Source organism: Oncorhynchus mykiss, chromosome 2, assembly GCF_057628025.1.
Source record: "Oncorhynchus mykiss isolate SJ-2025 chromosome 2, ASM5762802v1, whole genome shotgun sequence".
In the NCBI taxonomy this organism is placed as follows: Eukaryota; Metazoa; Chordata; class Actinopteri; order Salmoniformes; family Salmonidae; genus Oncorhynchus; species Oncorhynchus mykiss.
Window position 1 is genome coordinate 74,088,134 of NC_143023.1, and position 12,772 is coordinate 74,100,905.

Below are 12,772 nucleotides of genomic sequence, written 5' to 3' on the forward strand. Positions count from 1 at the left end.
TCTTGTATTTTTCTTTCGTTACAGCTCATGGAGGACCAAATCCTGCAGAAATACAGAAAATATAAGAAAGTAAGTAATGCATGAGCATGGAGTATTATTGCATTTTTTTATAGCCTGTCTTATCTACTCTTGACTCATACCAGTGATATTAATGTTGTTATTAGGATCAACAGTGCAGGAAAAAGTACCCAACTCTCATACTTGAGTAAAACTAAAGATACCTTAATAGAAAATGACTCAAGTAAAATTGTAAGTCACCCAATAAAATACTACTTGAGTAAAAGGCTAAAAGTATTTGGTTTTAAATATGATTAATTATTCTAACATAAATATAATTGCTTAAAATATACTGAAGTATCAAATGTAAAAGTATAAATAATTTCAAATTCCTTATATTAAGCAAACCAGATGGCACTATTTTCTTATTATTATTTTATTTTACGGATAGCCAGGGGCACACTCAGACATAATTTACAAATGAAGCATGTGTGTTTAGTGAGTCTGCCAGATCAGAGGCAGTAGGGAGGACCAGGGATGTTATCTTGATAAGTGTGGCAATTGGACCATTTTCCTGTCCTGCTAAGCAAAATGTAATGAGTACTTTTGGGTGTCAGGGAAAATGTATAGAGTAAAAAGTACAGTACATTACTTTCTTTAGGAATGTATTGAAGTAAAAATAGTCCAAAATATGAATAGTAAAGTAAAGATACACCCCAAAAAACTACTGAAGTAGTACTTTAAAGGATTTTTACTTAATTCCTTACACCTCTGAGGATAATCTTTTCCCATACGCTACACGCCCCTCTACTTTGTCAATGTCACCATAATGCCAGCTCTCTGACGGACCTCTGCCTTGTCTTTGCAGAAGTTTCCTGGTTACCGGGAAGAGAAGAAGCGATGCGAGTATCTGCATCAGAAACTGTCTCACATCAAAGGTCTGATCCTGGACTATGACCGTATCCAGGCCCCTTCATAGTGACTGGCCTGCACCCTGCTGCCACAGGGTGCTATTTTATCAACGGACCAAAAGACTGACCAGCCGAGCCTGGGTCTGGAGTGTTTAATCACATATGAATCACACATTCACTTTATTCCTCCAAGTGTTGATGGAAGAGAGGAGAGAGGTTCTCTTATATGAAGTGGGCCAAGACCAGCGACTCGTGATCAAATGAATCATTTTTTGAGGACGAGTGTTGTTGTAATGGCTGGCAATTTAAGCCAAATTCCTTTTTCTACCCATAATGTTAATGTACATGAACTCTCCTGCCCAATGCTTTTAACGTTTGGTCTATTGCCATGACTACACAGAAAGACTTAGTTTGATGGTACAATCATAAAGACAGATGAGAATAAATGCTCTTCACACCCAGTCTTCTATCCATGCTATATTTAAGTACCCAGTACAATTTGCGGTTTGTTGTTTCACTGAATGTATAGATGTAAAATAGTGATATAAGATCTTGATTTCTATAGAGAGGGTTGTAATCACTGGATTAAGATTAGGGGACGCTGGAAGATATGCAATGTTATGTGGAAATATCTCAGACCTCTATGAACAAGAAGTGAACTGTTTGAGTTGATAATTTCTCTATTTGTTAAAGTTGATGATACAGTACATGTCATTAATCAGACATGCCAGTCAAATCGCCTCTGACCCACATTTCACGTTCAGTCTGTAGTTCCTGTTTACAGTAATTGAGCCATTCTGCTTCATCAAATATGGGCCATGGGATTGGAAACAACTGCCCCCTCAATGCTGAAGAAAATGTTTATGAATCTTGATATTTGTATGAAATAGTAAAATGCCATCTTAGTCATACAGTATACTCCCATGTTTCTGTTTAAACCACTACATTACTGAAAGAACACTAATCTGAATAAGAACTGCAATCAAACGCCAAAGTAATATTTTTGGATTGTTATGGCATTCTATTACCTTCTTATCCTTCTGGATAAATTATTCTCATTGTTTGAGCCAGTATTCTCTGACCTTTTGATGATAGTAATACAGTTCATACAATATTAATGAATATTTTATTACCTTGATCAATAGTCCAATACATTTGTGAGACTGAGTGGAATGCCAGAGCATTTAACAGTACTTCCAAAAGCCATTTTTATATTACAAAGCTTGTGCCTGTGTGATGTATTCTATCAGCCCAGCAAGAAACAGGATTGCTCCCGTGCAGTGATGAAATTCAATATTTTGAAGCTTTTGGTGTCTTTGGATTTCAACCTGGTTTAGGTTCGATAGATCAGAGATGAATCATAGTTCAAAGATGAGATTTGTGTGAACTTCTTCACTCTTGCTGTTGAAACTGCTCTGTAGGAAAATGCTGTGGTAACCATTGGTAACATTGTATTTCTTGATGTTGCTGTAGCAGTCTACTAGATTTCACCTCAGCAAGATGGGACAGTTTATTTTCAGTTTGAATCAGTGAATGTTCCATTACAACATTGGGCTACTGGGTGTGTTTGTCTACAGTAGATGCATTTACACAAACTGGACCACATTAACTGAACCTCTCTGGGTGTACCTGTCGTCATCACTTGGGATTTCATACAGTTCACTTTGATTATCTGTGGCTTGAAGACATATATTTTTTCAAATACAGTGACTACTCGTAAGCAGTAATGAAATCAACGTGAGTGTCTGTGTACACTATCTTGCTACTTAATTGCTGTCTTAAATGTAAAGGGAAGATAGTTCATTTTGCCTTAACACACCATTAACACATTTTCATGTCTCTGATATTGACTTTCTGAAACGTAATGTAATCTCTCTTTTTTTAATCTGCTCAATTTAATATAATGTTTTAGGATCATGTATTTTAGTTCACATTTTTGGGGGTTGAAGGAAATGCATAATTTATGTTAATATATAATGCTTTCAATACTGCGTCTTATATGTCTGCACGTCTTTTTACATTGTTGATCTATTCCTCTACCATGTGAGTTGGGGCTCGATTCAATCAGATCTGCTTTAGCGAACATCCGCATAGCGTTTGTTTTGACGGTCTGTGAGTTGGGGCTCGATTCAATCAGATCTGCTTTAGCGAACATCCGCATAGCGTTTGTTTTGACGGTCTATGAGGTGGAGCTGTTAGAGCTGTCAAATCCACAAGTGGCTCCCTGCATTATAGATAAAGCCAACATTGCATTTGACTACACGGAGTCGCATTAACAGAAATCTCATGCCGTCTTGTTTACACGATGGAACAGTGTAACGTGTAATGTAATCTGCACCTTGATTATGATGATAGAAACCCTCATTATTTAGTTTAACGATTTTTCAAGTTGAGCGTCATTATTCCTGTATAACCTACACTTTCTCCTTCTGAACATCTAACGCGAGTGGGGCGGTTGTGGCTTTGTGACAATGGTTGCAAGAGCAGCCACAACATCTGTCTGAGAGGGCCACAACATCTTTCTGCTGTCACCGCTTAACGCTTGATCCGATTGAATCTAGGCCTTAATTATTTTGTGTTTGTGATAGGTTAATTTCTGTTTGTTTCCCTCATGAGTGCTCTGTGGATAACTGTTTGATAATCATGAATGGAGTATAGAAAATGAATTGTGACTATGTTGAGGGCCTTTTTTTTCATCCATTACCATTCTTCACCACTGTTTCAGAGCTCCGTATAGAAACATGTCTGAAAGGTCTCTCAGAAGTGCTTGACTGGGCTAGATTCATCCCTGACATGTACACATAGTGGAAGTTTTCTGTCACAGTTTGGGTTCTTTTTTTATTGTTGAATTCTAAATGTAATAAATTAAATATATGCTACTGACTGTGGTATTCTGGAAAGCACATGACCAGATATGAGACTAGTACAGACCACTGTCTCTGTGTGCAGTATTGGACTGAGCCATATTCATCTGAATAAGTGCTAATTGTGATATGCGCAGGAGTTAGCGAGGTGCCTTCTAATAGGAAAATCTGAGTCACATTGGCTTTAACATAATGTTATCTTTCATAATTGATTTGATTGCATGATTCAGGTGAAACAAAATATATGTACTCAAATTATTGGTCCCTAAATTTTATTTTTCATGTGTAGGACTACAGCTTTGTGGCTAAAGGTCCTTGAAAACTGTTAAGACATCCACAATGTGCTCTTGAAATGCAAAATGCCATTTAATGTGCATATTGCTTACAAATCAAACAACTCTAGAATATTTTTTTGTTTATTGTCTCGCTGTTGCTGGTGCATTTACTTTGTTGATATTGGTAAATTAAATGTCTCAATAGAAATGTGAAATAAAATCTCTTGTCTAGTATAAATCACTACAGATTGTCGACTTTTGAGAACAAATTTGTGTAACTATTCTTTTTTTTTTGCTTCCTTCTTTGCCCAATTTCCTCAATCTATTCAAGACAGACAAGAAGCCTCTACTTGACGAAAGGTAAATGTAATATATATATATATATATATATATTTGCAATTGTCTGTGAGGGATGCTTTATCACCAACTTTTCCTCTAGAAAAATACTACAAAATGTATTAATGTCTCTGAAAAAAAAAATAAAGCTCTTTTCATCAATAATTGTCTGTTTTATAAATTGCTATATATTTCCTTAAGGTGGCAGTGTTTCAGCACTTTTCGGGGAATCCTTGCACCACAAACTGATCATCATATTGAATAGCGAATGTGCATCACACAATTCCCTACAATACTTTAGATAAAATCAGTTCAGCAAAGGACAAATATTTTCTCCAAATGAAAGATTTCAACCCCAAATTAGTCATCTACATTTGAGTGTTTCTCAATATGTTTCAGTCCCAGGGGCCACATTTATCAAACTGCTTGGTAATTAACCATGTTATTTATTTTTTTACTTTTTTCAACTCAGGACTTCAAATAAGTGTACCTTTACATCAGCATTGTGAATAATTGCATAAAAGTCCATCGGATCTCTTTATTTTCTTATTGAACAGTTAAAAAAAATCAAATTCAACCCATTTTGTTACATACATTGCATTATGCATAGAAATCTACTGTATTAATAATGCTTTTCTATTATGGAATACATGATTTGCATAGACATTTGAACTTAACTATATTTTCCTCACAATGAACAGAAATGATCTATAACTAATGATAAGGCCATAAAGGATACGATGCTAACTGGTGGGCTTGGATGAGTGTGGCCATACTGGCTGGATGATGCAACTCTTGATCCGTCAAATTTCTGTAAAATAAAGCATTATGGCACCCAACTACAGTGCACTAAGTTCAATCATACACTAGTAAACAAAGTTTACTAAGATCCCTGTCCAGTCTCTGTCTTTGTGATTCCTAAACTACTGCAAAGTTCCCTTTATTATCTACTAATTTAAAGATGTCTAATGATACCGATGTGTCAATCAATGAGCTGTTTCTGGTCCCAACAGTAATCATAAAAAAATGAGGTGATTTAAAAAATGAAAGCTACTCATAAAATACACATAAAAGTATTTGAGCTTTAAGCCCTTTAAGCTCCAAACAGTTTAACTATCTGAAGGGGTTACTATCAACAGTGAACTTCTGCCAACATGAAGCTTCACCTGTAGTGATATTCAAAGTAAGGAACCCCTGCAAAATTCTCTCTGACCAGTGTTCGACTACAAACTTCTGCTCATCATACTGTATATAGCTTCTCTTCATTTAATAACTCTAGCTCCATTCATTTACCGTTAACTCTAGGTTATGGTTTAATTTTCAAACTGGGGTGACATTAACCCTAACAGAGAGGAGATTAGCCCACAAAAGCCCACCACCCCTGGGTTTGACCGGTAAACACCCAACCTGTCCAGTGAAATGGAAATATCAAATGTTTTTCAGTGTGTTGAGGGCAACCGAGGGATGTCTTTTAAGACTCTCAATAAGCAGGAGCAGAAAAGCATGATCGGGTCTGTCTTTGAGGTGCTGATCCATTTTCTGTTGAAACAGCCTATTTTTGGTTCTCTGAACCATAATCTGGGAAAATAACGTAAACATCTCTGGTTAGACTCTTAACTTCTTGGCAAGAAGTAGCAACGAGAGGCATTCAAGCTCCACTGCTCCTTGTTGATATCATAGACAATGCCAACATTTCTGGCCCAGAGCAAATTGTTGCAGATAAAGCAAAGGGCCGTTGGAGGTTGGCCACAGTAAGGCAGAAACGCAGCACAGGGTCAGAGAGCTACAAAGTCTGCCTGGCTTCGTCAATGGAGTTCACAGTGTTCCCCAGTCTGAACACTGAAACAAAGAACAAAGACAGAATTCAGCACATGCTCATGAATGAAAACAGTTATCAATTAGGCTACATTTGACATATTGTTGAACCAAACATTATTGGTAGACTAGAGAGCCTCTTTCCAATAATAATTAGTCTACTTCTTGTTTCAAAAACACTTGTTCAACCGGTTAGTTAGTTACAGTATGTCCCTGGAGAGTGCAGTAGTTGTTGGTGATGAAGGCTGTACAAACTCACATTTCCTTTCAGAACTCATGTTGGACACCAGACTCTGCAGTTTGACAACAAGCTCTTTAATTGCAGAATTGTTGCAAAGCAAATACTTTGACAGGCACATGCATATTGAGGGCGAAAAGGGCGTTTTTCAGGAAACACTAGCAGTATTTCAATCTTTTCGATGTAGTAACATTTTGAGTATAGTGCCTTATCCCATCCATGCATTAAGGTAGATTTCCGACCCATATCTTGCGCTGACTCAGCGGTGTCTTAATGTAACCATGATGGCATTCCGACCCCAGTGCAGCTCAGTGTAAACAAGCGTAAAGGTAGGGTCTGAATCTTTTGGCTATACCAAACAGTACCAATGATTTATATATACACTAGATCCGTCAATCTCAATTCTGGACCTCCGAGCCAGGTCCACTGGGTTTTTTCATTTTCCCCCTCTAATCAAGGACTGATTTCGATCTGGGATACCAAGAGGGTGCAATTAATTATCAGGAAAAACAGAAAACCAGCGGGTTCCAGACCTGGTAGGGTAAGAGTTGAATACCCCTGCACAAGATGATTGATAGGTGGCGCTGTGTTGAAGCCACCTTGCCTCCATCTTGGCTCTCCCCCCACCATTGTAAAACATATTTAGGAAGTTATAGAAATGCATTTATTAATGTCTACAATTATTTTAACACATTTATTATATTAGAGACCTTAATGCATACTTTTAAATTATATTATGTGAGCTAAACATAAAAATAACAAATACAAATATATACAACCATTTTCCTTAAAGTATCATTTTTACTGTCCCCACTACAACAACAAAAATACTTAAATACATGTAATATTGTGAAACAAACAAGAAATAAGACACCATTTTTTTTAAACTTGAGCGTGCATAACAATTCACCCCCCCCCCCCCCCCCCCCCAAAGTCAATACTTTGTAGAGCCACCTTTTGCAACAATTACAGCTGCAGGTCTCTTGGGGTATGTCTCTATAAGCTTGGCACATCAAGCCACTGGGATTTTTTTCCATTCTTCAAGGCAAAACTGCTCCTGCTCCTTCAAGTTGGATGGGTTCTGCTGGCGTACAGCAATCTTTGTCTTACCACAGATTCTCAATTGGATTGAGGTCTGGGCTTTGACTAGGCCATTCCAAGACATTTAAATGTTTCCCCTTAAACCATTCGAGTGTTGCTTTAGCAGTATGCTTAGGGTCATTGTTCTGCTGGAAGGTAAACCTCCGTCCTAGTCTCAAATCTCTGGAAGACTGAAACAGGTTCCCCTCAAGAATTTCGCTGTATTTAGTGCCATCCATCATTCCTTCAATTCTGACCAGTTTTCCAGTCCCTGCTGATGAAAAACTTGATGGAATTCTCAGGGTGATGAGAGGTGTTGGGTTTGCGCCAGAAATAGCATTTTCCTTGATGGCCAAAATGCTAAATTTTAGTCTCATCTGACCAGAGTAACCTTCTTCCATATGTTTAGGGAGTCTCCCACATGCCTTTTGGCGAACACCAAATGTTTTCCTATTTTATTCTTTAAGCAGTGGCTTTTTCCTGGCCACTCTTCCGTAAAGCCCAGCTCTGTGGAGTGTACAGCTTAAAATGGTCCTATGGACAGATACTCCAATATCCGCTGTGGAGTACTGTCACGCCTGACCGTAGATTGCTTTTTATGTTTCTATATTTTTGTTTGGTCAGGGTGTGATGTGGGTGGGTATTCTATGTTTTGTTCTAGGTTTGTATTTCTATGTGTTTGGCCTGGTATGTTTCCCAATCAGAGGCAGCTGTCAATCGTTGTCTCGAGAACCATACTTAGGTAGCCTGTTCCCACCTGGTGTTTGTGGGTAGTGGTTTTCTGTCTTTGTGTGTCTGCACCAAACAGAACTGTTTCGTTTGTTCTGCTTTGTTGTTTTTTTGTTCTAGTGTTCAGTTTCTTTATTAAATGTACCATGAACAAGTACCACGCTGCACCTTGGTCCTCTTCACCTTCTTCCACCTATGACAACCGTTACATCAGTACAGAGGGTTTTGTCATTTTTACGCCATACAGTTTCCCTGACGCCCAAAAGTACTCGTTACATTTGGACAGGAAAATAGTCCAATTCACACACTTCACACACTCAAGAAAACATGGTGATCCCTATCGCCTCTGATCTGGCGGGCTCACTAAACACAAATGCTTCGTTTGTTAATTATGTCTGAGTGTTGGAGTGTGCCCCTGCTATCAGTCAATAAAAAATGAGAAAATTGTGCCGTCTGGTTAGCAGTTCAATTTACTTTTGATACTTACGTATATTTAAAACCAAATACTTTTAGACTTCTACTCAAGTAGTATTTTACTGGGTGACTTCTACTTTTACTTGTGTCACACCCTGATCTGTTTCCCCTGTCCTTATGATTGTCTCCACCCCCCTCCAGGTGTCGTGACGTGATGCACATACCTGCACATACAGTGCATTCGAAAAGTATTCAAACACCTTCCCTTTTTCCACATTTTGCTACGTTACAGCCTTATTCTAAAATGGATTAAACAAATAAAAATCTTCATCAATCTACACACAATAATGACAAAGTGAAAACAGTTTTTTTGCAAATGTATTAAATATAAACAACATAAATACCTTTTTTACCTAAGTATTCAGACCCTTTCCTATGAGACTTGAATTGAGCTCAGGTGCATCCTGTTTCCATTGATCATCCTTCAGATGTTTCTACAACTTGATTGGAGTCCACCTATGGTAAATTCAATTGATTGGACATGATTTAGAAAGACACACACCTGTCTATATAAGGTCCCACAGTTGGCAGTGCATGTCAGAGCAAAAACCAAGCCATGAGGTCGAAGGAATTGTCGGTAGAGCTCCAAGAAAGGATTGTGTTGAAGCACAGATCTGGAGAACTGTACCAAAAAAATTCTGCAGCATTGTAGGTCTTCAAGAACACAGTGGCCTCCCTCATTCTTGAATGAAAGAAGTTTAGAACTACCAGGACTCTTCCTTGAGCTGGCTGCCGGGCCAAACTGAGCAATCGGGGGAGAAGGGCCTTGGTCACGGAGGTGATGTTCACTCTGACAGAGCTCCAGAAGTCCTCTGTGGAGATGGGAGAACCTTCCAGAAGGACAACCATCTCTGTAGCACTCCACCAATCAGAAAATGAAATAAACAACACATAAAATCATCAGACAACTGGGACAAGACATGTTAAAGTTGCATGTCTTGAGGCGAAAGAAACGCACACCTGTCTAGGAAAGGTGCTGGCTAGCAAAGTAGAACACTTGAAGTTGCATGTCTTTACAGTTTTTAGTTTTACAGTTTTATGGGTTTTGTCAGGAAATTATGCGTACAGCCTTGTTTGTGGAATTAATTTGGGAATGCGTTTTTAACTCGCGCCGCCAAACCAAGTAACACAGACCACCAGATGCCGACCAAAGTGAAAAAGGGATGTGGATGTTTGGTTGGCTTTTGTGGTTTCGATTACTTCTGTAGTCTGCTTTGGGTCATTGTTTCGAAGTTACTGCATTTCAGCAGCACTGGCTCTGCACAAACCCCCAAAATGTATCAGCACACTGCATTTGGGTCCGCAGGCTGGGTCACCACTCACACACACATACGCTTGGAGAGATTGACAGAACACACGTGCACTGGGTGACCCCCGCTCTCGGGAGCAGGGGGGGTCACCACATGACAGGTGGTCCTATCATTCTACTCGCTGTCATATGTATATATGTGGGTGGACGTTGCGTTACTCCCTAGTGCAGGCAGCACCCGATGTGTCGTGTCTTCATGACGGGATGGTCGAGGGGGCTGCGCGACCCTGCCCTTGGTAGCGGGATTGTTCCTCCTCTCCTCTTCCCCTCATTTTGTCAAGTTATTTTTCTGCCAATCTCTGAATAGTAGTATAGTGTAGTATAGTATAGACATGATTCCTAGCAAGCAGACAGAATGGTACTCCATGTGTGACCTGTGAAAGGGTTTAGGTCACCAGTCCTGAAACACAGTGCAGACTTAGATGTGACACAGTCAATAATTACACAGTCTCTTATTCTGATTCTGAATTGAATATATGATTAATTTCATCAATAATTCAAAAGCTATTCATTGAATTATTATTAATATTTTCTCAATTGATCTGATATTCTCTGACTAAACAAAATAACAAGAAATTTTCATACGATAATGACATTATACATCACCTTAGACTTCTGCTTGTACTGCTAGTATTCAATACAATACAGTTCAACCTATCCTCTTCCAGTGGCGGTTGGTGCCATTTAAGATGAGGGAGGATAATTATTTGTTTGTCATGAGCATGGCTTTATTTCTATTACATCATATTGGATGACTGTCATTCATATTCCATTCACCCAGTTCAGTGTAACAGCGATAGGTTTAGGCTACTACATGATACTCAAATGTTCCCTATACACATCATGAGGTTGCTACAACCTAGTCTATGAATTAAAGTTTACAACATAGGTGCACACAGGTCAAGAGACAAATTTGATGTGACAGACAGTGACACAGGGACAGACAATGAGATTCAAAACCTCCTTACACACACATGCCTGTATCTAGCTGATACAGGGTGTAAACTTTAGTCCAACAGTTGCAAATGAGAGTTTCTATTGGACAAATTCAGGTATGTTTATCTCCGTCTTGTTCCATTTGCTGCCGTTTGAGAAAGGTTTTTCAACAGAATCGGTGGAATGAATACTCACCTGATCACGCATAAAAACATAGATCACTTTCATAGCAGCCACGTTGCATTCCATCTCGCATCTATGTGCTCTCCTCCTCTCACCTTCGCTTGTGGACTTCAGTGCACAACATATCAGCATGTACTGTATGTGACCAGGCGAAAAAACCTTTCCAAGCCAAATCGCTTCACGCAGCCTACATAGCTGCCACCATATTAGCTAAAGTAACATCATAGTCAGAATAGCTAATAGAACTAGCATGTTAGTGAACTTGCTACAATAATGCAGTAACTTTACAGTGTACAGTCAGTAAGCAGTTACACCGGTGGCCCCGGAGGCAATAAATTAGTCAAACTAAAAGCTTACCTCGACCTTTGAAGAGTTCCGGTGTTGCTTTGGATAGTCATAGCCAGCTAGCTAAGATAGCATCCCTCTGTTTGAGCAGGCTGTTTCATTAGGCTAAACTAGCTAGCTGCATTTGCTAGCTAAGTAAATTAAACTAAAACTAAACCCCAAAAAATGAAATGTCTGTCTATTTCTCTCTTGCTTCTCCTTCATTTTGGATTATTAAAAAAAAAAGTAAACTGTTCAACTATTGCCTTTCTCTTTGAGTCAACTACTCGCCACATTTTATGCACTGCAGTGCTAGCTAGCTGTAGCTTATGCTTTCAGTACTATATTCATTCTCTGATCCTTTGATTGGGTGGGCAACATGTCAGTTCATGCTGCAAGAGCTCTGATAGGTTGGAGGACGGCATCCAGAAGTTATCATAATTACTGGTGGTGGTTGAGAACCATGAGCCTCCTAGGTTTTGTATTGAAGTCAATATACCCAGAGGAGGACGGAAGCTAGCTGTACTCCGGCTACACCATGGTGCTACCCTACAGAGTGATGTTGAGGCTATTATAGACCTGTTTTGAAAAATATAGTTTTAATAAATGTTTTGGTTACGTGAATATATTTAGTATAGCTTTATCTAAAAAGGATAACTTTAATGTTTTACAATTTTTACTTTTATGAAATTCACTGAGGAGGATGGTTCTTCCCTTTCCTCCTCTGAGGAGACTCCACTGCCCTCGTCCTATACCCTGAACTGTCTAGCCCTATCTGACAGCAACTCACACATGCAGCAGCCTGTATTGTGTGTCTGTAAGCTTTACTTTCGTTTCCATCAAAGTCCATTGTTTAGTTTAAATTCTGCATTGCCTCTGCTTTTCTCAGACAGAGTGTATCTTCTTTGGTTACTATGTACTGAACGAAGACAACGCAACAAAACCAAACTATGACGTGTGTGCGCTTGGGCATGTGTGTGTGCATGCGCGTCTGGAGCGAGGGTCGTCCTGTTCAAGGAAGTACTGTATTTACCTAACAAACAAAGGAGGCTAAACGACATGCTAATCTAGGCCTACATAAAGCGAAGTAGAAAAAAGTCAAATAAAATAATGCTCTGAGACGGATATTAAATTGTCAGTATGTATGAGTTTAAAGATGTTTCAAGTGACTTGGATATTATTTACTTGCACTACACTACTAACTGTAAGTATTATTTGCGATGTTAAAACAGCTGTTCTCTGCAATGTGGCGTCAATATCAGTGTATAAATACCCAAAATGACAACTACAGAACAAACGGC

The 12,772-nt window shown here is 38.9% G+C and overlaps 1 protein-coding gene and 1 pseudogene across 2 annotated transcripts in view; one reads left to right on the plus strand and one right to left on the minus strand.

Moving 5' to 3' along the window:
• The window catches only part of LOC110495989 (RNA polymerase II elongation factor ELL2), a 41,884-nt gene extending 37,339 nt beyond the window's left edge, over positions 1-4,545 (plus strand). Inside the window, exons 11-12 of one of the 2 annotated variants that reach the window (XM_021571578.3) lie at positions 25-69; positions 866-4,545. In XM_021571578.3, the coding sequence (XP_021427253.1) occupies positions 25-69; positions 866-976 (156 nt within the window). In that variant the 3' untranslated portion in view covers positions 977-4,545. Of the gene's footprint in view, positions 1-24; positions 70-865 lie in introns of those variants that run through there. The other variant, XR_016488245.1, reaches the window with a different exon arrangement.
• A 1,144-nt stretch (positions 4,546-5,689) lies between these two features.
• LOC110501884 (peroxisomal membrane protein 11A-like) lies at positions 5,690-6,557 on the minus strand (annotated as a pseudogene).
• Positions 6,558-12,772: the final 6,215 nt, after the last annotated feature.